Source organism: Culex pipiens, chromosome 3 (genome assembly GCF_016801865.2).
Source record: "Culex pipiens pallens isolate TS chromosome 3, TS_CPP_V2, whole genome shotgun sequence".
Lineage (NCBI taxonomy): Eukaryota > Metazoa > Arthropoda > Insecta > Diptera > Culicidae > Culex > Culex pipiens.
The window spans coordinates 172726945-172754296 of NC_068939.1; the positions used below are offsets into that span (position 1 = coordinate 172726945).

The 27352-nt window shown below is 33.7% G+C and overlaps 2 protein-coding genes across 2 annotated transcripts; one reads left to right on the forward strand and one right to left on the reverse strand.

The window, feature by feature from the left end:
• Positions 1-217: 217 nt before the first annotated feature.
• Positions 218-6868, forward strand: LOC120423720 (serine protease gd-like). Its single transcript, XM_039587627.2, has 2 exons — positions 218-813; positions 6235-6868. Exons 1-2 carry the CDS (start codon positions 568-570, stop codon positions 6739-6741), a joined length of 753 nt encoding a protein of 250 aa, XP_039443561.1. The 5' UTR covers positions 218-567; the 3' UTR covers positions 6742-6868.
• Positions 6770-27099, reverse strand: LOC120423663 (PAX-interacting protein 1). The gene is made up of 6 exons (XM_039587551.2): positions 25427-27099; positions 20666-21559; positions 20260-20605; positions 12816-15458; positions 12521-12749; positions 6770-7742 (listed from the first exon to the last, which is right to left on the reverse strand). The coding sequence occupies exons 1-6, from the start codon at positions 26606-26608 to the stop codon at positions 7169-7171; spliced, it is 5868 nt and encodes a 1955-aa protein (XP_039443485.1). The 5' UTR covers positions 26609-27099; the 3' UTR covers positions 6770-7168.
• Positions 27100-27352: the final 253 nt, after the last annotated feature.

The following is a 27352-nucleotide window of genomic DNA, read 5'->3' on the forward strand; positions in this document are numbered from 1 at the left end:
TTGTTTAAAAAGAAAAACTAATTATGCAAAATGGCTAAACCACGCTGCCAACTTACCTTCTAATATACCGGAAATCCAACCCCTTCCGCGTTACGCCCATGACTTCACACTCATTCATCAGCGCTTCGCAGCCTCTCCCAATGCTGATCTCTCATCAATCAATCGCTTCCCCCCTCTCTCCTAGCGTGGATTAGCTCGCCACAAGTCCCTCCCCCGGAAAGAAAGAGACACAGACCGAAGAGAAGCTGTTAAAGCTGTCATCTAATTGATCCGCGATCGCCGATTCGTGGTGAAATATTGGCGGCTGCCTTGCTTTAATGCGAAAACGATCGCGCGCGACGATCTTTAATCACCGGTCGTCGTCTTGGACGTTCTTGTTCTCAAACAGGATCCTCGTGAGCCGGCCGGCGATTGCCTACCACCGTCCAGCAGGTGTGACTCGTCAGTTCAAATTGAGCAGCGAATCGTGCTGGACGTGTTTTTCCCACCACACTTGACCAACAGGTTGGATCGCAACGTGTTTTCTTTTGTGTGCAAGTTCAAGTTTTCTAATTAAAGTGCCCCACGATGTCGCGAGGTTCGTTCTGTCCAGATCAGATCAGTTTGTTCGTGCTGTTGATAGTGGCATTTCTACTGACGAGCTGTAATCCAGCGGCCAGTCCACCGGGATCGCCATGCCCGAGCCTGTTTTCCTACCAGTACGATCCGGCCAAGTCCGAGTACTACGGGCTGGTGAACCTGCAAACGCAACCGGTTCAAAATTCTGCTGAAGTGACGGTGTCCTTTTCGATCGCGGCTCATCTGGCGTCAGCGGTGAGTATTAGGTGTTAAAACGTTTTACGAATCTTTGAATGTCAGGTGTTTTTTGGTTATCGTTATACAGAATAAAATAATTATGGTAATATTCATCAGGGAATGATGGCAGATTTTGTGTCAAAGAAAATGTGTAATTTTACATCAGAAACTGGTTAATTTTCATCAGGTTCACATTTTTACACAATTTTTAAGTTAATTTACTCAAAATGGGGAAATATTCAACCAACCAAATTTCCAACCTTAAAAAAAATTCTGTGTATGCTATCAAATTTAACAATTCGTGAAGCGATCCCTATTATTAGAAAAAAAGTTTTTTAAATAAAAAAATATATAAATAAAGTTAATCGAGTCAAATTTGAACTTAAGGAGATGACTTCCATCATTGCCATGATTTTTCGTTAGACAATATAAATTTTGCTTCGTTTACAATATTACACAAAATTCCTGCTACAAGTTGTTTAGATTAGTATCCTACACGTGTTGATACTTTTCGGTAACGATTTTCCTCTTCCTTGTAATGTTATGAAAATCATCATTCATCAATGGTTTTCAACCTGGAAGTCACTGGTTGCTTCACAAAATTATATAATTTTTGAGACACATTTGATTTAGACAAAAATTCCGTCAGGTCCTTCAAGAAGTTTAGGTACAATATGCTAATTCATTTTGGTGCAAACAAATCGTAAAATTGAAAAGAATACGAAGCATTTCAGAGTGATGATCAGTTTTCTTTGAAAATGATTGACGGCTTCACCTTAAAAAAGTTTTTAAATAATTGCAAAAAAAAACAATTTTTAAACATTAGCAAAGTTAAGACTTGAAGCTATGAAATTTGGAAATCGGTACTTTTTTCTTTTGTATTATTTTATTTATTCTTCAATCCATGTTTACATAAAAATCAAATCTGGGGCTTATCGGAACACAACGGGCGAATTGGGACAATTTTTATAGCCTTTTTGCTGCACAGAACAACAATCCTCATTACTTTTTCCTGAATGTAAATTGTTATAAAATGTCGATTCATGTTCTAAGCATTCAACGTTTGTTTGAAATCGTTGTTTGTTTCTCTCTATGGAGTAAATCTTCAAAAAGTCACAACAAACTTGTTCTTCCAATTTTGTTTCCATCCAGTGATTAAAACTGATATGTTTGGTGGGGGAATTCATCGAAACTGGGAATTCCTTAACCCCGTGTTTTTTTCCAATTCGTCATCCCCATTATGCTGGAACATGAAAAAGTAAACCTAGATTTTTTTTATTAAATCAATTGATGCCTGCCACATTTATAATTTATTAACTTTTTATGATCATGAATTCAATGTTCTGAAAATGTTTGAATAATTTTTCATAATTAATTATTTTTCTTTAGAATTTACATTTAATCATTTATAAAAAGCGTTTAATTTTTGCTTTGTTAAAATACAGTTGATTTTTGATTAATTGTAAATTTCCAAAAGAATTTATTTTCTGCTTAGGTAATTGCAATTTATATTTCAAGTCTCGCTCCCCCAAATAAAATATCCCAGAAATATAAGCAAAAAAAAATTGCTGATAATTTAAATTTTCATTGAAAATGTTGTTTGTAAACTAGAGGTGGGCAAAAAAAGAGCGAGCCGCTCAAAGAGTCGGTTCATTAAAAAGAGCGAACGAACCATGGCTCACAAAAAAAGAACCGCGGTTCTTTTTTAAACTCCGGTCTATAGAACCGTTCCAAGATGAAATAATTTTTAAACTTATTATAAATATAATTTATTGAATTTCCAACAAATTGTAATGTAAAATTTGTTTTTGAGAATTGAAAATACAATTTAAAATATTTCAATGCTAATAAAAATAATCCCAACATTGTCCCTAGGCTAGTTTTGGAAATTTTGATATTTGGGTCATATCAGGCCTGAAAGGATAAAAATATTACTCGAAAACAAATTTGAGAATTTCAAATTGCTTAAATTGTAAATTATTACCAAAAATCTACTAAATAGCTTAGAGATTTAAAAAAAAGAAATCCTTTTGCCCGAATAAACTTCAGCGTTTATAGACTTTACCGATCAAATAAGAATGAAGAAAAGAGTTAAAATAATATTTTCTCTAAATAAAATATCAGCATTAGTCCAATTTTGGCAAAAATAAACGCAATTTTAATGCAAAAATAAACGCAATTTTAATGTAATAGAAATTTCTCCAAAATCCTAGATTTAAATTTGAATGCCATTCAATTATTCGAACGTTTAGGTATGAGTAGAAATGTTGACAGAGACCACCAAGACCTATGGTTTTCAAGGACATATTCTCGTTTTTAGTCGTTTTGATTTCAAATAATTTATATAATTTCAATGTAAATAGCTTTACAAATCACACCATTCTTTGAAAATATCTTTTTCATTCATATTTTGAAAAAAGCGAAAGAGTCGTTCAAAAGAGCGGCTCTTTTTAATGAGCGAACGAAATTGAGCGGCTCCTAAAAAAGAGCAGTTTTGCCCACCTCTATTGTAAACAATTTAAAATACACATATTTCGTCACCGCCATATTGGCCGCCAGCTTTAAAAATTCTAAATCACTAAGCTCAACAATCAAAAAAAATTTTTTTTTCATAAAATTATTTTTATGAGCTCCTTTTTGGTGCTGGGACCTGGTTAGGACCGAGTCGGCTTTTGTAATTACATTTTACTGAAAGCTAAGAGTAATTACAGAGGATCTTGTGACAATCAAAAATAAGACAATGAAAAAAAAACTTTTTTGTTTGGATCGCAGACAAATTTTAAAAGAACATTATTCAACGCTACTTTGAAAGAAAACACCAAAAATAGCTTTTTTATTTTTATATTTTTGAAAAATAATTAAAATAAATAAAAATTTGTATTTACAATACTATTGGAAATATTGTATACAATAAGTATTGAAATCAAATAAACTAACCGTTTTGCAATGTATTATTTTTTTCTGGAATTATAAGTAAATGTAAAAGGGGGCGACATAAACAAAAAAAAATTGTTTTCCTGGAATTTTTTTATGGAAACAGAAGTCTAATCAACTCTTAACACTCTAAAATACCTTTTTCTGCATTGATAATCATATTTAGCATGTTTGGGCTTGTTTAAAAATAATGGAACTTTTATAAAATTAAAACGTGCAGCACCGCAAAAACTTTTTTTTTCACAAAAATAAAATTTTCGTTAATACTTAGAAATTTTGGACTTATGGTTGCAAAACAACTGGACAGATGTGTAATGCATTTTAAAACACTTTTTTTGCATTTAAATGTTGAATCCGTGGCCTGTAATTTAAATTTTTTACCATTTCATTTTTTTTGACTGACGACTTACGACTTACGACTGACGATCGAGAAAATCTCGATGTGTTTTAAAATTTAAAGTATTCAAAATTTCAAAAAAAATTAAAAATTACAAAAAAATAAAAAAAAATAAAAAAATCTATAAAATTTCAAAAATTACAAAAAAAAATAAAATTTCAAAAAATTCAAATTTTTATATTTTTAAAAAAAATCAAAATGTAAACAAATACGAAGGGAGAGGGCGTTTAAGAAACAATATCGGAAAAAAAACAAAACACTAAAAATAAAGATAAGTAGCTGTAACAAAGTCATAAGAGGGGTGGAGAGTGGAATTATTTGTCATATAACCATTTTAACCCATTTCCATATTTTTTTTAAGTTGAATATTTCATATTTTTTCTGGATTTTTAAAATGAAACATTTTTGTTGATTTGTTCTTGATTTTTAAGAGTTTGCTAACTTTTATTCAATTTTATTTAGATTTTCTTTGAAATTTTTTAATTAAAAAATAGGTTTTTTTATTTTGTTCAACTCTTTAAAGTTAAAAATGATATTTTTTTAAGGTTTTCTTTGTAAATTCAGTTACAAAAAATAAATTTGCATATTTTTTGATTTATAAATGAATTGGAAATAATAATTGGAGCCCTGTTTTTCAGCTTTGTCAGACTTTTTTCGGAGTTATTGGAGGTTACTGTCGGAAGGAGATTCTCTTCCCCTGAGGACACCGTGAGTGATTTTGCTTGTTCGCGTCCAACCATCCCCTTTTGGCCTTTCATACGGCAGTAATTTGAAGATGCTCCCTTAAAGTCTGAACCACTGTAATTCTACGCAACCGCTATTTTTGGAATACATAGTAAAAATATTTTAAAATTTTCAAAATTCTTAAAATGTTTGAAATTTTCTAATTTTTGAAGTTTTTAATTTTTTTTACTTTTTAAGTTTTCTGAACTTTTTAAAATTTTTAGAAAATTGTAAAGTTTTTCAAACTTTTGAAATGTTTGATTTTTTTTAAATTTTGGATCATTTTGAAATTAATGAAATTTTTAAAATTTATGAAATTAAAATTTCGTTTAAATAAAAAATATTCAAAAAATGGAATTACAAATTCTACGATCGAGATTTCTCAACAGTTAAATTTCGGTCGTAATTTCTCGGTGGTAGATCGAGATTTCTGGAGTTTTTTTTTTTTTTTTTTTGAAAAGGTCCAATAAACCAAATTTCCAGTTTTTTGCTTTTTGGGTGTTTTTGAAACCGCCTTGAGTCAGGGATATTAAAAAACACCCAAAAGCAAAAACTGAAAATTTGGTTTATTGGACCTTTTAAAAAAATCTCCAGATTTGTCGATGGTAATCTTACAATCGAGAAATCTCGATCGTGAGTCGAGAAATTACGATCGAATACAATAATCACCACGTATAATTCATTTATTTTCCAAAATCTTGTGGGATATTTTGCAGATTTTTGGAAAAAAAAAACCAAGTTAAGCCATTTGAAATGCTCAAATTTGTATTCGGATAATACCTTAATGTCTGATCAGTTGTACAATGAAAAGTTTTTTTTATTTTGCTTGGAAAATCACTTCAAGAATTTCGAAGAAAACTAGGAAATTGAAAATATGACCCAATTCTCAAAAAACAAGTTTAATACTACAACTTGTTGGAATTTCAATTAATTATATTTATAAACTGAAAAATAGACAAATGCGTTTCAAAAAGAACTGAGGCTCTTTTTTGTGAACCATGGTTCGTTAGCTCTTTTTAGTGAACCGGCTCTTTGAGCGGCTCGCTCTTTTTTTGTCCACTTCTATAAAAACACCTTTAAATCCGATTGGTACATCCGATCATTGTCAAATATGTTGCAAAAGCTCGTTCGTGGCCTGGACTATGCAATCTTTTGAATGAAAATTATTTAATATTTAAAAATTCGACCTTTTTCCCAAGAAAACAAAATGTGAAATGATCATTTCTCGACCGTTATTCGTTTAATAAAAAATTAAAAATAAATGCTTCGGATCACTTTAAAATCTCTCAATCGAAAAACAATGAAATTTCATTTTCTTTAAGTTCAATCCATGATTTTACTGTTATAAATAAGAAATCTCATTTCTCCCATGTTTCCCCCACCAGACCAACATCGGCTCGATCGAAACGGTCGGCGAGAACCGCGCCCTGTTCGAGCAGATCGCCAAGGGCCGCGGCGTCAGCTACCGGGTGAACCTGCCCTCGCAGAACCCCCTGCCGCGACTCACCAAACTCACCCTGAACGGCGCCACCCTTTGCAGCGGCCCAGCCGAGGAGAAGGGCGTCCCCTTCGTGAGCGAGGTCAACCTGCGCCACTTTCTCCGCTCGGACGCCGCCACCAACTGGCAGCGGTTTAGTAGCGGCAAGCCGCAGTCGGTGACGACAGCGACGAGTCTGCCAGTGAAGTCGGGGGTGGATCAGTTCAAGCTGATTGATCATCGCGAGCAGAACCAAACCGAGGAGCGTACGGAGCAGGAGGTCGGGCCAAATCGGAACAGCACTTCGTACAAGATTGTGACGCAGACCATCACGTACAAGGAGTTTGTGTCGGCGCCGATGGTGCAGAAGACGTCGCACTACTACGTCAATACGACCACGCGGGAGCAGGTTTGAGGGGAAGGTTTCTTTCCTTTGAGTGCAGTTTTACAACTCGACATTGTATTTGTGTATTTTTTTTATATATGTGAGTGAATATAATATATCGATCGACTTTTTTTTTATATAAACTTTTATGCACGTTTTCGTATCGTTTCCTTTGCTTTCGTAATCTGAATGCTGTGCTCTGCTGTGTTAAATTAGTTTTATGAGTAATGGTTTAAAATGCATTCTCGGTTTTCACCTAAATTGTAATTCCAGTAAGATTACTGAGAGTGCCAACGGGCTCACTTTCGTTTTACTTTTGGTTTATACACACGTCCTTATATATTTGCTTCTTTCTTTCTTCGAAAATATATCTCCTTGATATAGTAACTTTCTCTTGATAGTACTTTCTATAAGATTTGTATCTCTCTGTACACAACACCACCACCTTCTATTGCTTTTACGAACCCAGCTCCCACTTGATGACGTGCGGCTCAATCGTAAGCTTCTGCTGCAGAATCGACTGCATCACGTACTCGCTGGTACAAATCTGGCACGCGCCGTGCTTACCCTTCTGGATAAACGGCTGAATAAAGATCCGATCCTCCGGGCAGCCCACAATCACATAACTGCCCGGCTTCTCCAGATTCGTCTCGCGAATCTTCTTCACCGACCGCGGATTCTTCTCCACCACCCCTCCACTCAACTCAATCATCTGCCGTACATCCTTGGCCGACGGCTTAACCTGCGGCGTGATGAAAAATATCTTCCCCTCAAACAGCTTGTTCCGGGCGGGTGATTCCAGCACCTTGTACAGATCGCACCGGAACGTTTCGTCCAGCTCCTTCACGTCCAGCCGGTAGTTTTCCGGGGGGAGGAACTGACCGGCCGAGGCGCTGTCCGAGATCCACTTGCTCGAGAGGACAAACCGGACCGTGGTGAGGGCGGTGATGAGCTTGACCGTCCGCGCGACCCGCGTCATGACCAGGTGGGTCGCGTCAGCCGGACCGGACGCAATGCGACCGCCGAGGGTCCTAGAAAAAAATAAAAAATATTTATATAAATATTTTGTTAGAAATTTATTGAACCTCTAATAAGGCCATTGCAAATATTTTTCAAACATTCAATATTACGCCCTTTCAAAATGTTAGTTTTGGTTTAATTTTTTTGAAAATATTGTTTTCGAAAAGATCGGAAAATTTCACGAATGTTTTTTTTTACATTCAAAATCGGACCATTAGTTGCTGAGATATCGACATTAGAAAATGGTGGGTTGACTTAGAAAACATCTATTTTCCTGTTTTTAAACCTTTGCATGGCAATATCTCAGCAACTATGGGTCGTATCAACAAAGTTCAAAAAAGCAAAATATAGAGGATTTTCTCAGCTTTTCAAAAATATTCTTTTCAAAAGTGGGCAAACATGTGCACTAATTTTAAAAATGAAAAACTGCGACTATTTTCAAAAAAGTCACCTAAAAATGGATTTAACTTGAAAACGGTGCATTTTATCAAAATTTCACTAAAGTTGTTTTTGATTGCAAATTTGATTTTACATCGAAAAATGAAGTTGAAAAATTGTTGCGACCAATATTTCGATTTTTTTTAAAAATCAGTATTGATTCAAAAATTCATAACTCGGTAAAAGATTTTTTGCACAACCTAGAAATTTCTGAAAAGTTGGCATTTTATGTCCCCTAAAACATATCAAAAAATGAAAAAATATTGTTTTTTTGCAAAGTTTAAGTGACAAAAAATAGATAAAACATCACCAAAAAAAATTTACCGCGCATTTTTTTTTCCAGTGTAGTCCGTATCCATACCTACAACTTTGCTTAAGACACCAAATCGATCAAAAAATTCCTTTAAAAGATACAGATATTTGAATTTTCATACATCATTTTTGTATGGCCGGCTATCAAACTTGTATGGAAAATTATATGGACAAACTAATGATGCAAAATGGCTTCATTGGGTATACCGAAGGCACCAAAAAAGTTTCAGCCGGATTAAAAAATACAAAAATTAAAATTGAAGAAAAAATACCGATTTCGTAGAAAATTGCTCTTTTAGCTTAAATTATTTAAAATTTGTATTTTGTAACATTTATGAAATTTTCAAAACTTTAATCGTTTTAAATTTTTTTTTAGAATTTCTGATTTTTTTTTGAAAAAATAACCTTAACTTATTGAAATTTTTAATATTTTTTTTGACTGGTGATTGGTCTTGTGGTAAATCAACTGTACAGGTGTATAATGTATTATCCGAAAAAATCATTGAAATTCTGGCATGTAATTTATTTATCTTATTGCCAGATTCGAAAGACAAACACTTTTTATAATACAGTCCAGACTTGATTATCTAAAGTCCTCGGCAAAATATCAATTCTGATAATCGAAACGTCGGATAATCGAATCACACAAACAATTTTTTTCGCTTTCTTATTTTTTGATGGTTGAGCTTTATTATGAACCCTAAACTACTCTAAAGTGATTTAAAACCTTTAAAACCAATATGGCGGCTAAAATGGGGGTGACAAAATATCGAAAAAAAAAATCAATTAAATAGGCAATTAACCATTAAAATTTGACTAAAATGGGGTCGCAGAACTCAAATTTGATGTTAAAATTAAGCAAATAAAAAAAACGAAACATTTTTTTTTTGTTCATGATTCGATTATCCGAAGTCCCAAACAAACCTTCAGATAATCGAGTCTGAATATATATTTTAAAATTTCAGAAAATAAAAAAAAACATTTTTTCAAGATTTATTCATTTTTGTTTAAAATCAAATAAGGCCGATGCAAATATTTTTCAAAGTTTACGTCGCCCCTCAATGAAAATTTGTCCGAAAAATCAGGGGGCAAAAAGATATTTTTTCAAAAAAAATCTAAATTTTAATGAAAATAGAAGTTATATCAACTGAACACAATATAAAATGCATTTTTCTGCATTGATAATCATATTCAGCATGTTTGGACTGGATTAAAAATATTTTGATTTTTTTTCGAATGTACAACACCGCAAAAACTTTTCTTTCGCGAAAAAAAAATATTTTTTTGTCGATGCTTAGATATTTAGGAAACTAATGATTGCAAAACAACTGGACAGGTGTATAATGCATTTTAAAACACTTTTCCATTCAAATTTTGAAACATTTTTTGTAATCTTTTTCATTTTTATGACCCCGTTTATCGCTGTCATATTTTTGTATCTCCAGCGCTGGGGGCAAATCGAAGCAAAAAAATTAAAAAAGTATAAAAATTGAAATCACGAACCATGGTATCAACATTTGAATGAAAAAAGTGTTTTAAAATGCATTATACACCTGTACAGTTGTTTTGCTATCATCAGTTTCTAAAATATCTAAGTATTGACGAAAATTTTCTTTTCTGTGAAAAATAAAATTTTTGCGGTGCAGTGCATTGAAATTTTATAAAAATTCAAAACATTTTTAAACAAGCCCAAACATGCTAAATATGATTATCAATGCAGAAAAATGCATTTTAGATTGTTTTCAGTTCAATAGACTAATATTTTCATGGAAATTTTGAAGTTTTTTTTGGAAATTTTTTTTTTGCCCCCTGATTTTTCAGACCAATTTTGAGGGGGGAGGGGAGGGGGGGGTCGACATAAACTTTGAAAAATATTTGCAACGGCCTAAATAAAAAAAAAATCATAAACAATTGTAAAAAAAACCAAGAAATTATAAAGAGCAATCCCAGCTCAAATCGGGAATTTTGAATTTTTTTCTGGTACTTTTGTACCTTACCCTCTACGATTTCAATGAAACATTTTAGACATGTTATCCTAGGCCTATATAAGCCATTTTTTTGTATATGGAGCCAATTGTACTCAAAAGTTACATTTGAGAAGGGCGTAAGTTATTTAAATATTGTTGTATTTTGCTATTTAAAAATTACTGTATCTCGAAGCCATTCCAACGTATCGAAAAGTGGTCAAAGACGACAAACTTGTAGGAAATTTGATGGGCTTTCTGAAAAAAAAAAAAAAAAACACTGAAAGAAAAGTACACGCCACTTTTATGAGATTTTTAATTTATAAGTTTACTAGTTTTCTCGTTTTTTTTTTCATTCATTTTTTTTTTGTGAAAGTAGTCTAAAATGTGACAAAAAGACTCACGAAAAATGCATGTTGGTATATCTCTCCTAAAAAAATAAGTTTGCCTTTGACAGCGTTTCATAACTGAAAATAGAATATTTTTTTTAGTGTGGAAAAAAACCTGGTAAGTAAATAGGCTTACGAATATTAAAACGAGTCAAAATGAAAAGCTGTCACACAAACTTATGGGAAATTGGACGAGCTTTCCGGTAAAAATATTTACGAGACTGAAAAATCAAGTCTGTCATATAGAAATTGCCAAAAAAATCACCGAAAACCTATTTTTTCAGCTTTTTAATTTTTAAAATCGGTGTTACTTCACAACGATTGGACATAGGACAATGGTCAATATGAAGACTTTTATGTTAAATTGTCTAGGAAATCGATTCCCACTATCGGTTTTTGAAAACTTTTGACACTTTTCAAAAATACAGTTTTAGTGAATGATTTTTGTATTTTTTAGGAGAGATATACCATCCTGCATTTTTTGTCTGTCTTTTTGTCTCATTTTAGGCTATTTTCTCAAAAATTTGAACGAAAAAAAATCGTGACATCACCGTAAAATTCAACTTTTAAACTTAAAAATTGAAACATCTCATAAAAGTGGCGTGTATTTTTCTTTCAGTGTATTTTCTTCAGAAAGCCCATCAAATTTCCTACAAGTTTGTCGTCTTTGACCACTTTTTGATACGTTGGAACGGCTTCGAGATACAGTAATTTTTAAATTACAAAATACAAAAAATAGTTAAATAACTTACGCCCTTCTCAAATGTCATTCTTGAGTAAAATTGGCTCCATATACAAAAAAAATGGCTTATATAGGCCTAGGATAACATGTCTAAAAAGTTTCATTGAAATTGGAGAGTGTCGGGTACAAAAGTACCAGAAATATTCCCGATTTGAGCTAGAATTGCTCTAAAATAAAAATAAAAAATAAATAAAAAAGAATGCGTTTAAAAAATTAAAACATTGATAAAAAATTTCAAAAATAAGCCACCTGCAAAAATGGGAAGATTACGAAAACGAGAAAAAAAAATCTACTTTTCAACTGAAATTGCAATAACTTTAAAATGTTATGCCCTATACTTTTTTCGGTTTTTTATAATTGTTTTTTCATTGAAAACGGAAAAAGGTTGAATTTTATTTGACAGTAAAGTTTTTTTTTCCAAACAATGATCGAGCTTCCACAAATTTTACGGGATTCGGCCTTTTAGGATTTTAAACGTTTTTTGAACCTTCCTTTTCGTTCTCAAACAGATTAAAATAGTAAAAGGAACCTTTAAATAAACAGTAAAGTGCTAAAGAGGAATTGAGTGTAATTGTTTTAATTTTTCAAGATATAACAACCTTATTCAAGAGCTAGAAAATACTCTTCAAACAAGTACGCTTGAAATTTCCCTTTTTTGGACTAAAAAAAATCACTGATTTTGACGAATTTCAGACTTTTTCCCGATTTCCCGACTTGAGTAGCTACCCTGCTTGTCTCCATTTTGGGTCTATTGTTTCTGGAAATCGGCATTCGATGAACCTATTTTCGACCCACCTTCTGATTGGTTGAAAGCTCGAAGTACGTCGTGTACGCACAGTTCAGCTTTCATAAGTACTGTTGGAAAACAGATTAATGACCCACAATCTAACATTTAAAAGTTTGATAAATAGCTAAAAAGCCCAAAACGTTTCTTCTCTACTCACATGACGGCCCGCATCAGCCCCTCGGTATTGTCGATCTGGGAGAACAGCACGTGCGGTATGCTGTCCGCTTCCGGCTGCCGCTGGCACACAATCTCCCCCGGAATGGCCTCCAACGGTGGAAGCGTGCGCGCCTTCTTCGGCGGTGTCGCCGGCTGCGGTGGCTCCGACAGGCTCCGCTTGACCCGCTCGTGCGACTCCGGGGTCAGATTGATCGGGGACTTCCAGGCGGCTGGCGTTTGAAATTGATTGTTGTTTTGGTTAAGATTGTATCAAAAGTGATTTTGGAGGGACTTACTCATGAGATGCATGACCAGATTGTAGTCGATGCGGAAGGGGCAGCTCAGGTTGAATTGCTGATATTTAGGGCCGTCGCACTGCTGCATCGCGGCCAGGTTGCCGAGGAGGATGTCGCTCAGCCAGACCGTGTTGACCGTGGGCACGTTCCAGTCTTTGGCGAACTTGTACTTTTGGTTGTCGATGCGCTTGCAGATGAGGACCGTGTTGGATTTGCTAAAGTACGGGGTCATTTTGGCGCCCGATTCCTCGATCATCTGCTTGATGCGGACGCGCTCCTCGCCCTCGAAGCCGGTCAGGGACATGTTGTGCTTGGTGGCGGGTTTTTGGTTGCCAAAGATGGAGGGGGTGGGCAGGTGGAGGGCTTGCCAGGGTGGGAGCAGTTGCTTCTTGAGTACGATGTCGTTGAGCCAGTACGAGGTGATGCAGCGTTTGGCGTCGCGGATGGCCTGCATGACGACGCCGTGGCGCTGGGTTCGGCACAGGACGTGGGTGACTTTGGGGCTGTAGCACTGCTCGATGTCACCGCCGTGCTTCCGGATGATGGTTTTCCAGTCTTCGACGTCGTTCTTGAAGGGCGACTCGTCGTACTCGATGATGTAGAAGGTGCACCCGAGCAGGAACAGTTCCGGGTGTAGTTTGAGGTTCGGGTTATGGCCGTAGAACTGGGATCGCGGAAGTGGGGCGCGTCCTGGACTGAAGGGCGGACCGGCGCCGGTACCTTTCATGGTGGACGGTGACTGTGGCATGACTACGGGCGGTCCTTGGGGGATCTGCTGGACGACCATGGCACCGGCGGGAGCTCCCGAGTTGGTAATGTTGCCCAGAGTACGACGTTGCTGTTGCATTGGACCAACGACTTGCTGCTGCTGCTGTTGTTGTTGCTGTTGCAGGGCGAGCATGTCCTGGGTCAGCCGAGGATTCATCGTTTGCTGAAGGGCGGCATTGTGCTGGGCCGTCATCATGCGAAGCGTACCGGCGGCGGACGGTTCTGGGCCGCCGGGTGGTCCGTCCGGAATGTTCGGAACAACGCTACCATTCGCCCCAAGCCGGTTGCTCAGCATGTTCGCAAGCGCGGTCTTGGTCTGGTTCTTCATCTGCTGCGAACCCGGAACGTTGGGATCGCCGGGAGGTCCAACCAGCGTTTGCTGCACGATCGTAGTCGTTCCGTCACTCCCAACGACCACCTCCTGGGGAAAACCAGCTCCGCGAGGAGATATCGCTTGACCCTGCGGTCCCGTCTGCCCCGGAACGACCACACCCTTCTGGGCCTGCTCGCGCTGGAGTTGCATTTGAAGAAGCCGGTGTTGCTGCTGCTGCCGCTCCATTTGAAGTCGCTGTTGCTGCTGGGGTTGCGCGTTGGGATCTACCGGGAACTGTCCCATTACGGCCGCACCCGGAGGAATCGCGCCCTGTTGCTGCTGCTGGGTGATTGGACTCAACCCCGGTGCGCCCGGCCGAACCTGGCGAGCGGCATTTTGCTGCTGGATCCACTGCATTTGCTGCTGTTGGTTCAGACCCTGAGGCATCGGCCCGCGGTAGATGATCTGCTGCTGAGGCCGAACTCCGGCCGGCACTCCAGGACGAACCTGGAACTGCTGCTGCTGTTGTTGCTGCTGCTGGCGTTGCATCAACATGCGTTGCTTCGCTTGCAGTCGATTTATGTACTCTTCACGACTTGCCGGATCAAGCTTCTGCAGCGTGGCGTGCGTTTGCGGATCAAGCTGAATGTACTGCCGTTGAATCGGCGGTCGCAACGTAGACCGGATAAACTGTGGCTGACCCGGTTGGCCCGGAACGGGCCCTCCCGGCGGAACAATCGTCTGCTGGATGATGGTCGTACCCGCCGGGATGCCACCCTGCGGCTGGAACTGCTGACCACCCTGCTGTTGAATCGGACTCTGCGGCGTCCACTGTTGCTGTGGTTGCTGCTGAATCAACTCACCGCCAGGACCCGTTTGCTGCTGTTGTTGCTGAATAATCTGACCCCCTTCAATACCTTGCGGCGCCTGCCCCGCATTCGGTCCAACGATCTGCTGCTGAATTATGGTCGGTTGACCCGGCATAACCTGCTGAACCGTTCCACCACTCGTAGACAACGTTTGCTGAATTATTTGCTGCTGAGGTTGACCACCGGAAATTGGCTGCTGAATAATCAACTGTTGCTGCTGCGGAGCCTGACTCTGCTGTTGACCCAGCATCTGCTGTTGAATGATCGTCGGCTGTTGTTGTTGCTGTTGCTGCTGCTGCTGAACGACGATCGTTTGCTGTGGTTGCATTCCTTGGGCTGTCGAAGTCATAACTTGCTGTTGTTGTTGCTGGAGTTGACCGGGTTGCATTGGCCGCTGCTGGATGTGCACAATGTTGGGACCCATCTGCTGACCCGGCTGTTGTTGCTGCATGATCTGTTGTTGATTTGGAATGCCGGGACCGCCGGAACCACTGACGACGATTTGTTGCTTTTGTTGTTGTTGTTGTTGTTGTTGGAGTTGCATGTACTGGATTCGTTGCTGTTGGGTCATTTGTTGCATTTGGCCGCCCGGCTGAAGTTGACCCGGCGCGGACGAAGTTATGATCTGCTGTTGTTGGCCGCCCTGGTTGATGATGACGATGTTCTGGGGTTGGCCGCCGGGTTGGTTGGAGCCTGTTGAAGAAGAAGAATGATTTGGTCATTTTTTTTCGTCAAACTAAAATTAAATTATCAAAAGTCAGGATCGTCCACAAATTACATGGGAGAGTTAACTGTAGAACGATAAAATACAATGCATCACAAAAATTAAAGCAGCCAGTCCCACTGCGTTTTGTATAGTTCTTTTATGACGTAACGCAGTGTGAGGGGAGAGAGGGGGGGGCGATCGAGAGCCGTGTTACGCTCCATACAAAAGATATGTGTAATGAAATTTCACAGAATCTACAGGGGAGGAACAATGCGTGGACATACCGTAAGTTTAAAATTCATTTTTTTTTTTCTAAATAGCAATACTCCTTAAAATCCCTAAAAAAAATTTATTCTTCAATAGATTAACCATTATTTTTGAAATATCATTTTTTTTTAAATTTCGGAATAAAAATTCCTTAAAATTAAAAAAAAAATCTTTAAAATTTTGCAAATTCCTAAAACATAATATGGTTCATTCCAGGTCAACTGAGTACACTTTTGGACTCGACCTTCACCGATTTGGACCAAACTTGGAGGGAACGTTTATCTATCGATAGTTAACAGAAATCCCAAGTTTGGTGCTGATTGGACCATCCCTCTATTTTTTGCACCGCCCTCTTTTTTTGGCGATTTTCTAAAACACTTTTTTTTCTTTTAATCATAACTTTGCAAATACTTGAGCAAAAGACTTTCTAAAGGTTGCATTTCATAGAAAATTGTCCAAGGAATTCGATAAAAATAAAATTTTAACCCTTAAATGCCCACTAATATTATATTTTAACGTTTTAAGTATTAAAGTTAAGTTTTAACCAATTCCTTATATTTTTATTTATTTTATTTTATCACCATCGTGTTCCCCGGACAATTTTACATAATAATCAATGTAGACCTCAAACTAAAATGAAATATTGGCGAGATACAGCGATTTTACTGAAAAAAGTTTGATTTTGCACAGCACTTGGAAGTACATGGTGTACTTTTCAACAAAAAGGGATCCCGCATAGTTCGGTTTTTATATATGAGAAAATTATTTCGGATTTGAATTCATAGGACAGATTTCAGCGCAAAATCAAACTTTTTTCAGTAAAATCGCTGTATCTCGCCAATATTTCATTTTAGTTTGAGGTCTACATTGATTATTATGTAAAATTGTCCGGGGAACACGATGGTGATAAAATAAAACAAATAAAAATATAAGGAACAGGTCAAAACTGAATTTTAAAACTTAAAACGTTAAAATATAATATTAATTAGCATTTAAAGGTTAAAATTTTATTTTTATCGAATTCCTTGGACAATTTTATATAAAATGCAATCTTTAGAAAGTATTTTGCTCATATAGTTGCAAAGTTATGATTAAAAGAAAAAAAAAGTTTTTTAGAAAATCGTCAAAAAGAGGGCGGTGCCAAAAATAGAGGGATGGTCCAATCAGCACCAAACTTTGGATTTCTGTTAACTATCGATAGATGAACGTTCCCTCCAAGTTTGGTCCAAATCGGTGAAGGTCGAGTCCAAAAGTGTACACAGTTGACCTGGAATGACCCATATTTATAAGTTCTCAAATTTTGCAAAATGCTTTTTAAAAATCCTAATTAGAATGCCTAATATTCGTTTTACTTCGGTAATAAAACAAAAATAAAAATAATTAAACATGTAAAACCTTTTTTAATCTTTAAAATTTTCCATTTTTCAATTTCTGAAATTCTTAATTTAAATTATTTAAATCCTGAAAGATTCCAAAAATCTTCAAATCCAAAAAAAACACGACATTCTTATAGTTCGTATTTTTTTTCAAATCATGGAATAAAAACCAAACTGAAAATTCTTAAAATTCTTAAAAAAATAATTCCTAAGATTGCTGAACATTTTTAAATTTTGAATATTTAAAAAAATGCATTTTTCTAATTCACAATATTCTTGACTTTTTTTTAAAACTTCAGAAGTCTAAAAAACAGACTCTTAGAAGCCTTACAATATTTAGCATTTTAAAAATTACAAAAATGACAAAATTTTAAGGTACGAAAAAAATTAAAAATCTTGGATAAAATCAAATATTTTCAATTATTCAATTTTAAAACAATCTTAAAATTAAAAATATAAATAAATAAAAAACAACTTTACATTTTTTTAAAGCCTGTTTTGTTAAACAATAAAACTCTTGGAGATCTTAAAGTTTGTAAAAATTCAAAACTTCTTGGAAGTTTTTTTCAATTTCTAAATTGAATTCTTAAAATTCTTAAATTCTCTGCATATTCAAATTTCTAGAAATTCCTTATTTGTATTTTTAGAAATTTCCAGTTTATGAAATTTTTGAAATTGCTAAATTTTTTTGGCTGAACTTTTCAAAATTCTAAAATTTTTGAAAAATTTAATTCTTTTTAAAGATTTTAATTTTTTTAAAGATCAAAAAATCCCGAAAAAAAATTTGAATTTCTTAAAAAATTAAAATTGTAAAATGTCTTAAAATTCTAGAAAAACTAAAATATCTATAAAATTTGAAAATTCTTAAAAAAAATTAAAATTCTACATATTTCCTTAAAATTTAAAAAAAATAAAAATTCTTAAAGTTCTTATTTTTTATAAATTCTAAAAATCCAAAAAATATGTTTTTAAATTATTTTTAAAAGTCAAAAAAATCTAACATTTTAAAAAATTATAAAAAATTTAAAAAATTTAAAGGTTCTATAAATTCTTCGAAATTAAAAAAAAACAATTCAAAATTTTAATAAATTCTTAAAATTCGTAACATTCCTAACATTAATAACATTCTTAAAATCTTAAAATTCTTTAAAATTTGTGACATTTTATTAATTCTTTAAATATTAAAAAAATAATTCTTAAAAAAAAAATCTAAAATTCTAAAGATTCCTTAAATTTCTTAAACTCGTAAAATTCTTGAAAAAAATACAATTCCTAAAATATTGAATTTAACAAATTAAAAAAAAAATCTAAAAAAAAAAATTTCATCCTAAAATTCTTTAACTTTTTACAATTCTTAACATTTCAAATAAAAAAAAAACCTAATATTCTTAAAATTCTTCAATGCCTTAAAAACTTTAAAATTCTTTAGAAAAATATTTTTTAAATTATAAAATTCAACAATTTTTTAAAACTCTCAGAATTCTTTATACTCTTAAAATTTTAAAATTCTAGAAATATCAAATTTTAAAAACTTTTTTTTGAATTTTAAAATTCCTACAATTTTTTAAATTCATGAAAATTTTAAAATTCTTGAAATTATAAACTTTCCTACAATTCTTAATATTCTTAAAATTATCAAAATTCTTAAAATTCTTAAAATTCTTAAAATTCTTAAAATTTTTAAAATTCTTAAAATGCTCAAAATTCTTGAAATTCTTAAAATCCTTAAAATTCTTAATACTCTTAAAATTCATAAAATTCTTAAATTTTTTAAAATTCATCATTCCTAGAATTCTTAACATTCTTAAAATTTCTTAACATTCTTAAAAATCTTAATATTCCTATTTTTTTAAATTCTTGAAAATTTTAAAATTCGTGACATTTTTATAATTCATTAAATATTAAAAAAAAATCTTTATACTCTTAAAATTCTTCAAAAATTACAATTCCTAAAATATAAAATTTTACAAAATTTTAAAAATTCATAAACTTCTTTAAAATATTAAAATTCTAAAAAAGAGTATTTAATTCTGTTAACTCTTAAAATTCTTATTTTTTTACAATTCTTAACATTTTAAATAAAAAATAATAATTTCCTAATACTCATAAAATTCTTACATGTCTTCAAAACTTTAAAATTCTTTAGAAAAAAAATTTAAAATTATAAAATTCATAAAATTCTACAATTTTATAAAACTCTTAAAATTTTTAAAAAATTTAAATTCTTGAAATATTAAATTTTTAGATTTTTTTTATTTTAATGTTTATGAAAATCTTAAAATTCTTAAAATTATAAACATTTTTACAATTTAAAAAATTCTTAGAATTCTTCAAATTTTAAAAATCCTCAAAAACATGTTTTTTTTAGATTTCTTTTCTAATTTTTTTTTTGAAAATTTCTAAAATTGTTTCAATTTTTAAAATTGTTACAATTCTTTAAAAACTTAAAAATTCTTAAAACTCATAAATTATCTAAAAATCATAAAATTCTTACAATTTAAAAAAAATCTTAAAAATCATGTTTTTTTAATTTATCAAATTCTTAAAATTTATAAAATTTTTGAAAATCTTAAAAAAAATTCTTGAAAGTCTTAAAATTCTTAAATTATTAAAATTCTTATCGTTCTTAAAATTGTTAAAATTCTTAATTTTTTTTTAAATTCTTAAATTCTGAAAATTTGAAAAATTCTTAAACTTTTCAAAACTTTTTTAACCTGTTCTTGAAAATATTAATAATTAAAAAAAACTATCAGTGTTTGAATTCCTATTCACACATACTAAATTCTTGAAATATTATTTTTTTTTTCAGGCTCTTAAAATTTTTACAATTTTTAAAATTTATACAATTCTTGAAATTCTTCAAACTTAAAAAACAAATAAAATAATTATTGGAATATTCAAAAAAAATATTAAAATTCTTATTTTTTTAATTCTTAAAAAAACATTGTTAAGATGCTATAAGTTTTTTTTATATTCTTATTTTTTTTCAAGTTTTTAATATTATTGTTTTTTGAGGCCGTTGCAAATATTTTTCAAAATTTATGTCAAACTAGGTTAAGGTGTTGACATTGAGATTAGGATTAGGGGTTTGATGTAAGTGTTTAGGTTTTGGATGTGGGAATCAAATTTAATTTCCAAAACTTACCTGGCGGTCCCTGCAGAACCTGCTGCTGAACGATGCGCTGCACAATCTGAGGCTGCTGCTGCTGCTGTTGTTGCTGCATCTGACCTTGGTTGTTTTGACCCTGGGTCAGCACCATCGGTGGACCACCCGGTTTTTGCATTTGCTGTTGCTGCTGCTGCTGTTGAAGTATTTGTTGTTGCTGACCCTGCTGCTGCTGTTGTCCTTGCGGATTTTGCTGGCCCACAATCAGCTGCTTCGTGATGGTTTGATAGTTGGACGACACCGGCGGATGGATGATGGTTTGCTGGATGATTTTGGGCTGCTGACCCGGTCCAGTTTGCAGCTGTTGGATGTTTTGCTGCTGGATCTGTTAGTGGAAACGACAGTGAGTTATGAAAAGTTACAAGTTTCAAGAAGACCAACTCACCATTTGAGCTCCCGGCTGTCCAGGTTGTTGCCCAGCGATTTGCTGCTGCGAAAGAGTACGTTGAATCATCACTTGTTGCTGTTGCTGTGGTGGCCCTTGCTGAAGTTGTTGTTGCTGCTGCCCGCCCTGAATCTGCTGCCCCCCTTGAACACTCGTCGGAGGCGGCCCCTGATTGATCGTAATTTGGCGCACAATCTTCTGCTGACCGTCCGGCGGTGTTCCGGCTTGCAGATTGGACATGATTTGCTGAATTTGCTGCTGTTGGGCCGTTTGCTGCTGCTGCTGTTGACCACCCTTGAAGACAACCTGAATGTTTTGCTTGGGCTGTTGGCCACCGGGTTGTTGTTGTTGTTGTTGTTGCTGGGACGTCGCCGGTTGAATGACCTGCTGAATGATCTGGCTTTGCTGCGGGGGTTGAGATTGCTGCATTTGCATTTGTTGGTTTTGTTGCATGATTTGTTGTTGTTGCTGTTGTTGACCGGCTTGTTGTTGTTGTTGTTGTTGTTGCTGCATCATTTGAAGTTGTTGTTGCTTTTGTTGCTGAAGCAGCTGTTGTTGGGCCATTTTCTGCTGAATTTGGTTCACGTTGTGCTGAACTTGCTGTTGCAGAGTTTGCTGCTGGATGTTTTGTTGCATTTGGGCCTGTTGCTGCTGTTGCATGGCTTGTTGTTGTTGTTGTTGTTGTTGGGCTTGGAATTGTTGTTGTTGCTGCTGTTGTTGAGGAGGAGGTTGTTGCATTTGTTGGGGCTGCATTTGCATCTGTTGTTGGGGGTTGTTTTGTTGCAGCTGGATTTGTTGTTGGATTGATGTCGGTGTGGACATCGGGGGTTGGCCCTGCTGCTGTAGCTGTTGTTGCTGAGGCTGTGCTGGGTTGGACAGTTGCTGCATCGTTATCTGTAAGGACAAAAAAAAGAATAATTTTAACAAAAAAAAAACGCGAATTTTAAAGGTTAATGCAGGTATTTTGAGTGGATTTTTTTTTATTATCTTGAAGCTTTTTTGGTTTAAGAATTATAGATCTTTGGAATTTAAAGGTTTAGAATAGAGCAGCCTTGATTTTTTTTTCAGACTTTGGAAGTGGAACTTATGAATATCATAGTATTAGAGATTTAGAAATTTAGAGTATAAGAATTTAAGAATTCAAGAATTTTAGAATTTAAGCAATTTACTAACATTCTAGAATTTTAGAACTTTAGAATATGAGAGTTTTAGAATTTAAGAGTTTTGTAATAAAAGAATTAGTCTTTCTGTAAGTTTTTTGAAAACTTTTTCTTACTCTTGTCTATTCCATAGTTATAAGTAATAATACTTTCGTTTGAATTACGATATAACACACAGCTGAAAGGAACACCAAAACTTTGTTGTGTACCTAAATGAACTCATTGTAGCTTGATTATTCACAAATAAAACCGAAAGAATGAAGGAATGAATAATAAAAGAATTTTAGAATTCTGAATCTCTAAATCTCTCTGCGGTAAACACTAGGCAGTAGGGCTGGCCACTTAATTATTACGTTTTCGGGAGTCTCAGATGTACTACAACTATTAATAATGGCAAGACAAGTTCATGGGGCGTAATCTAATCACAGGACTTTCCAGCATGCTTCCATTGTACTGGCTTTGTTTTTATGAGACGCCGTGGGCTCTGGCCGGGGTCGAGAAGGGGGACAAAAAGCTAAAAAAAAATTATAAAAATTGAAATAACAAGCAATAGTCCCCACATTTGAATGCAAAAAGTGTTTTAAATTGCTTTTTACACCTGTCCAGTTGTTTTGCAATCAAAAAATCTAAGATTTGAAAAAAAACAAAAAAATCAGCGAAAAAAACATTTTGAGATTCTAAACATCAACATTTTGCAAAAATTCTATAGATTTTCAAATTGTTAAATTGTTGAATTGTAGAATTGTAGAATTGTAGGATTGTAGAATTGTAGAAATTTAGAATTGTAGAATTGTAGAATTTTAGAATTTTAGAATTTTAGAATTTTAGAATTTTAGAATTTTAGAATTTTAGAATTTTAGAATCTTAGAATTTTAGAATTTTAGAATTTTAGAATTTTAGAATTTTAGAATTTTAGAATTTTAGAATTTTAGAATTTTAGAATTTTAGAATTTTAGAATTTTAGAATTTTAGAATTTTAGAATTTTAGAATTTTAGAATTTTAGAATTTTAGAATTTTAGAATTTTAGAATTTTAGAATTTCAGAATTTTAGATTATTAGAATTTTAGAATTATAGAATTTCAGAATTTTAGAATTTTAGAATTTTAGAATTTTAGAATTTTAGAATTTTAGAATTTTAGAATTTTAGAATTTTAGAATTTTAGAATTTTAGAATTTTAGAATTTTAGAATTTTAGAATTTTAGAATTTTAGAATTTTAGAATTTTAGAATTTTAGAATTTTAGAATTTTAGAATTTTAGAATTTTAGAATTTTAGAATTTTAGAATTTTAGAATTTTAGAATTTTAGAATTTTAGAATTTTAGAATTTTAGAATTTTAGAATTTTAGAATTTTAGAATTTTAGAATTTTAGAATTTTAGAATTTTAGAATTTTAGAATTTTAGAATTTTAGAATTTTAGAATTTTAGAATTTTAGAATTTTAGAATTTTAGAATTTTAGAATTTTAGAATTTTAGAATTTTAAAATTTTAGAATTTTAGAATTTTAGAATTTTAGAATTTTCGAATTTTAGAATTTTAGAATTTTAGAATTTTAGAATTTTAGAATTTTAGAATTTTAGAATTTTAGAATTTTAGAATTTTAGAATTTTAGAATTTTAGAATTTTAGAATTTTAGAATTTTAGAATTTTAGAATTTTAGAATTTTAGAATTTTAGAATTTTAGAATTTTAGAATTTTAGAATTTTAGAATTTTAGAATTTTAGAATTTTAGAATTTTAGAATTTTAGAATTTTAGAATTTTAGAATTTTAGAATTTTAGAATTTTAGAATTTTAGAATTTTAGAATTTTAGAATTTTAGAATTTTAGAATTTTAGAATTTTAGAATTTTAGAATTTTAGAATTTTAGAATTTTAGAATTTTAGAATTTTAGAATTTTAGAATTTTAGAATTTTAGAATTTTAGAATTTTAGAATTTTAGAATTTTAGAATTTTAGAATTTTAGAATTTTAGAATTTTAGAATTTTAGAATTTTAGAATTTTAGAATTTTAGAATTTTAGAATTTTAGAATTTTAGAATTTTAGAATTTTAGAATTTTAGAATTTTAGAATTTTAGAATTTTAGAATTTTAAAATTTTAGAATTTTAGAATTTTAGAATTTTAGAATTTTAGAATTTTAGAATTTTAGAATTTTCGAATTTTCGAATTTTCAAATTTTAGAATTTTAGAATTTTAGAATTTTAGAATTTTAGAATTTTAGAATTTTAGAATTTTAGAATTTTAGAATTTTAGAATTTTAGAATTTTAGAATTTGAGAATTATTTTTTTTTTTTGATTTTGGAAACTTAAAACTTAAGAATTTAAGAGTTTGAGAACTTTTGAATTTCAGAACTTTAGAATTTTAGGTTTTAAGAATTTTAGAATTTTAGAATTATTTTTTTTTTTTGGATTTTGGAAACTTAATACTTACGAATTTAAGAGTTTGAGAACTTTTGAATTTCAGAACTTTAGAATTTTAGGTTTTAAGAATTTTAGAATTTTTTAGTATTTAGGAAGCAGATTTTTGATTCTGAAATTTAACAATTATAAAATTTCAGAATTTCGGAGTTTAAGAATTTTAGAGATCAAGAAATTTTAAAATTTTAGATTTTTTTGAAATTTATATTTTTCAATATTTTTTAATATTACATTTTCAGAATTTTGCAATTTTGAATGTTTAAGTTTAACTCATACATTTTATTTTATTTTTAATTTGGGAATCTGAGATTTGAAAATTGTACAATTTTGAATTTGAGAACTTGAGAATTTTAAAATTCCAGAATTTAAAAAATAGAATTAAAGACATTTTACAGTTTTAAAACTTTGGAATTTGAGGATTTCATAATTTTAGAAATTAAGACTTTTCAGCATTTTAGAATTTTAGAATTAATAAATTTCTGAGTTTTAGAATTTGCGAATTTCAGAATATTTTAGAATTTGAGTAGTTAAAAATTTTAGAGCTTTAGAGTTTTTGAAATTTAGATATTTTTTTTTTCATTATTGAAGTGAATTAAATTTCTGTATCTTACAATTTTAGTGTTAAATTAGTGTTATATAATTCAAGAATTTTTGTGTCGTAGAATTTTAGAATTTTTATTTTGTGGTTTTAAAGGTTAAGAATTTGAGAATTTTTATAATTTTATGTTTAGAATATGAAATTTTAGGAATTTTTTAAATCTTAGTATTGAATTTTAAAATTTCGGATTTCAGAACTTTGGAACAATAGAATATTTGAATTTTAGAATTAAACAATTGTAGAATCTCAATTTATTTTTTAAAATAATTTTTAGAATTTTAGAAGCTTAAAATTTTAGAAATTTATTATTTTAGTATTATTTAGTATTCGAATTTTCAAATTTAAGTATACAAATTTTGAAATTAGAAAATTCCAGAATGTGAATTTTGATTTTTTTTTGTTCTTGATTTTTTTTTTATTTAGGAATTGAAAGCTAGATTTTTTTTTTGATTTCAAACCCTAGAATTTTCAAAATTTCAAAGCGCAGAATTTTTGCATATTAAATACTCAAATTTTGAACCTTTTTTTTTGTCATAATGTAAAACCTCCTTTAACATGCAAAGATTCTATAGACATTCTTGAATACCTTTTGGAATTGTTGTTGTTGTTGCTGCTGCTGCTGTTGTTGCTGAATTATTTGCATCGACTGTTGTTGTTGCTGTTGATTCTGATTTTGCAACTGTTGATTCTGAATCTGAATAGTTTGAGCCTGAATTTGCTGTTGTTGCTGCTGCTGCTGATTTTGAATCTGTTGCATTTGCTGCTGTTGATTTTGCAGCTGGATCTGCTGCTGCTGCTGAATTGACTGATTCAGCGGAGGTCGATTCATGTTGGGTTGCAAAATTTGCTGCGCCTGTTGAGGTCCCGGCGGTCTCACCAATCTAGGTCCTCCCGGGACAATTTGCTGCTGCTGCGGGACAGTCTGTTGCACTATGGTCGCTTTCGGTGGCTCGTTCGCGGGTGGTTCGTCCTCCTTCTTGCCGTTGCCTCCGCTGGTTGGAACTTCGGTTTTCGCGATGTTTTCCTCGAAATCGAAGCCGATGATGCTCGCTAAGGGTTTCTCGGGTTCTGGTTTTTGGACCGGCGTTGCCGGGCGCTGCCCGGCAGCTTGTTTGAAGATTCTGGGGGTAATCACGAGCCGCGGATGGTAGATGTCCGTCGGGAGCAGGGCGTTGTTCCGCAGGGACTCGATTGCCCAGTCGGGAGTGACTAGGGCGAGGGATGACCCGGCGAGACTGACGGCCTTGGCGTACACCGGTCCTTTGGTGCTTCCGCTGATGAGATGGGTTGTGCGAGAGTCGAATACGTTGCGGAACGTGCCACCGTGAAAGGTGACCGCGGCGAAGAGTCGCTTGAGGTCGCGGTTGTCAAGCTGGGTGGCCGCAAAGGTCAGGTTGCTAAACAGAGCGGATTTGAGCGGGAAGTAGGCTTTTGTTGAGGCGAGGCGTCCCAGTCGGACGGACGCGAGGACCCAGGCTTCCGTGACTGAGGGGACTTCGTACAGTTCAGCCGCTTGGCTTATTTCGTTCTCGTCGTAGCCGCTGGCACCGCACACGACGTGCGTACTAAAGTCCATAAACTTGGAGACGGTCGCGCCGCCATCCTCGAGCAGCTTGGAAACATTCGGAGCTAGCGTTCCGGTGATAAAGTACTTGACACTCTTGAACAGGTCGTCCCGAATCTGGAGTCCCTCCAGCGCCGTCACTGCGCCACTGCTCCCTGCCACCGGTTCCGGTACCGTTCCGACCGCTCCCTCATCAGTGCTCATCGTTCAGCTTGGGTTTGCCGGAAAATGAAAACAACAACAACGACGACGTCGACGGGCCAAAACTCATCCAAGTAAACACTTGCATCCCCTCCCCTAGCACACACTTGTTTTGAGGTGGGACGAATAAAAAACAAAACAAACCCAAGCAGGCGGACACTGAGTGCGTGTGTGTGTGTGCGAGGAAAATCACAAACACAATCGAACCGAGCAAGAAAAACACTCGCCACCAGGAAAAAGAAGAAGCGGCCTCCGACGAACGAGTCCGTGAAAAATTCGCACCTTTCAACGCACTTTTTCACCCCCGAAAAACGCCGTAATCGACCGGATTTCACGCCACTTCCGGTGTCCGCGGTGAGCCGCACACGATGCGACTGCTTCGGAACCGACGGGACCACTTTTACGGGCGTTTTTTGCCGATTTACTCGGGATCGCAGCGAAAAATGCTGAAAAGTCTTGACGCACTTCGATTTTTTCCTTCGTTCGTTGTGTTGTGTGCGTGACGGCGATGCGGCGACGACGCAAATATTTTGACAGCTGGCAAAAGTGTTGGTAACCACACGGTTAAGGGGGGTAACGCCGATTTGGGTTAAATTAAGTTATTTTTGGCAAGATGAAAATCACTCAGTAAAAATTATTCAAAATACGGCCTAAAAATATAAAGGAACTAGTTCTGAATAAAATTATGCCATTTTGTTGTTAAGTAATTCTGCTGAATAAGCGAATAATGGGTTTGACAAAATAAAT

Coding starts and splice junctions, on each gene's coding strand:
- LOC120423663 (XM_039587551.2), bottom strand. CDS start 26,608: ATGAGCACTGATGAGGGAGCGGTCGGAACGGTACCGGAACCGGTGGCA. Junction 21,560..25,426: donor AACAACAACAATTCCAAAAG/GTATTCAAGAAT, acceptor TTGTCCTTACAG/ATAACGATGCAGCAACTGTC. Junction 7,743..12,520: donor GGGCTGATGCGGGCCGTCAT/GTGAGTAGAGAA, acceptor ATTTTTTTCTAG/GACCCTCGGCGGTCGCATTG.
- LOC120423720 (XM_039587627.2), top strand. CDS start 568: ATGTCGCGAGGTTCGTTCTGTCCAGATCAGATCAGTTTGTTCGTGCTG. Junction 814..6,234: donor CGGCTCATCTGGCGTCAGCG/GTGAGTATTAGG, acceptor TTCCCCCACCAG/ACCAACATCGGCTCGATCGA.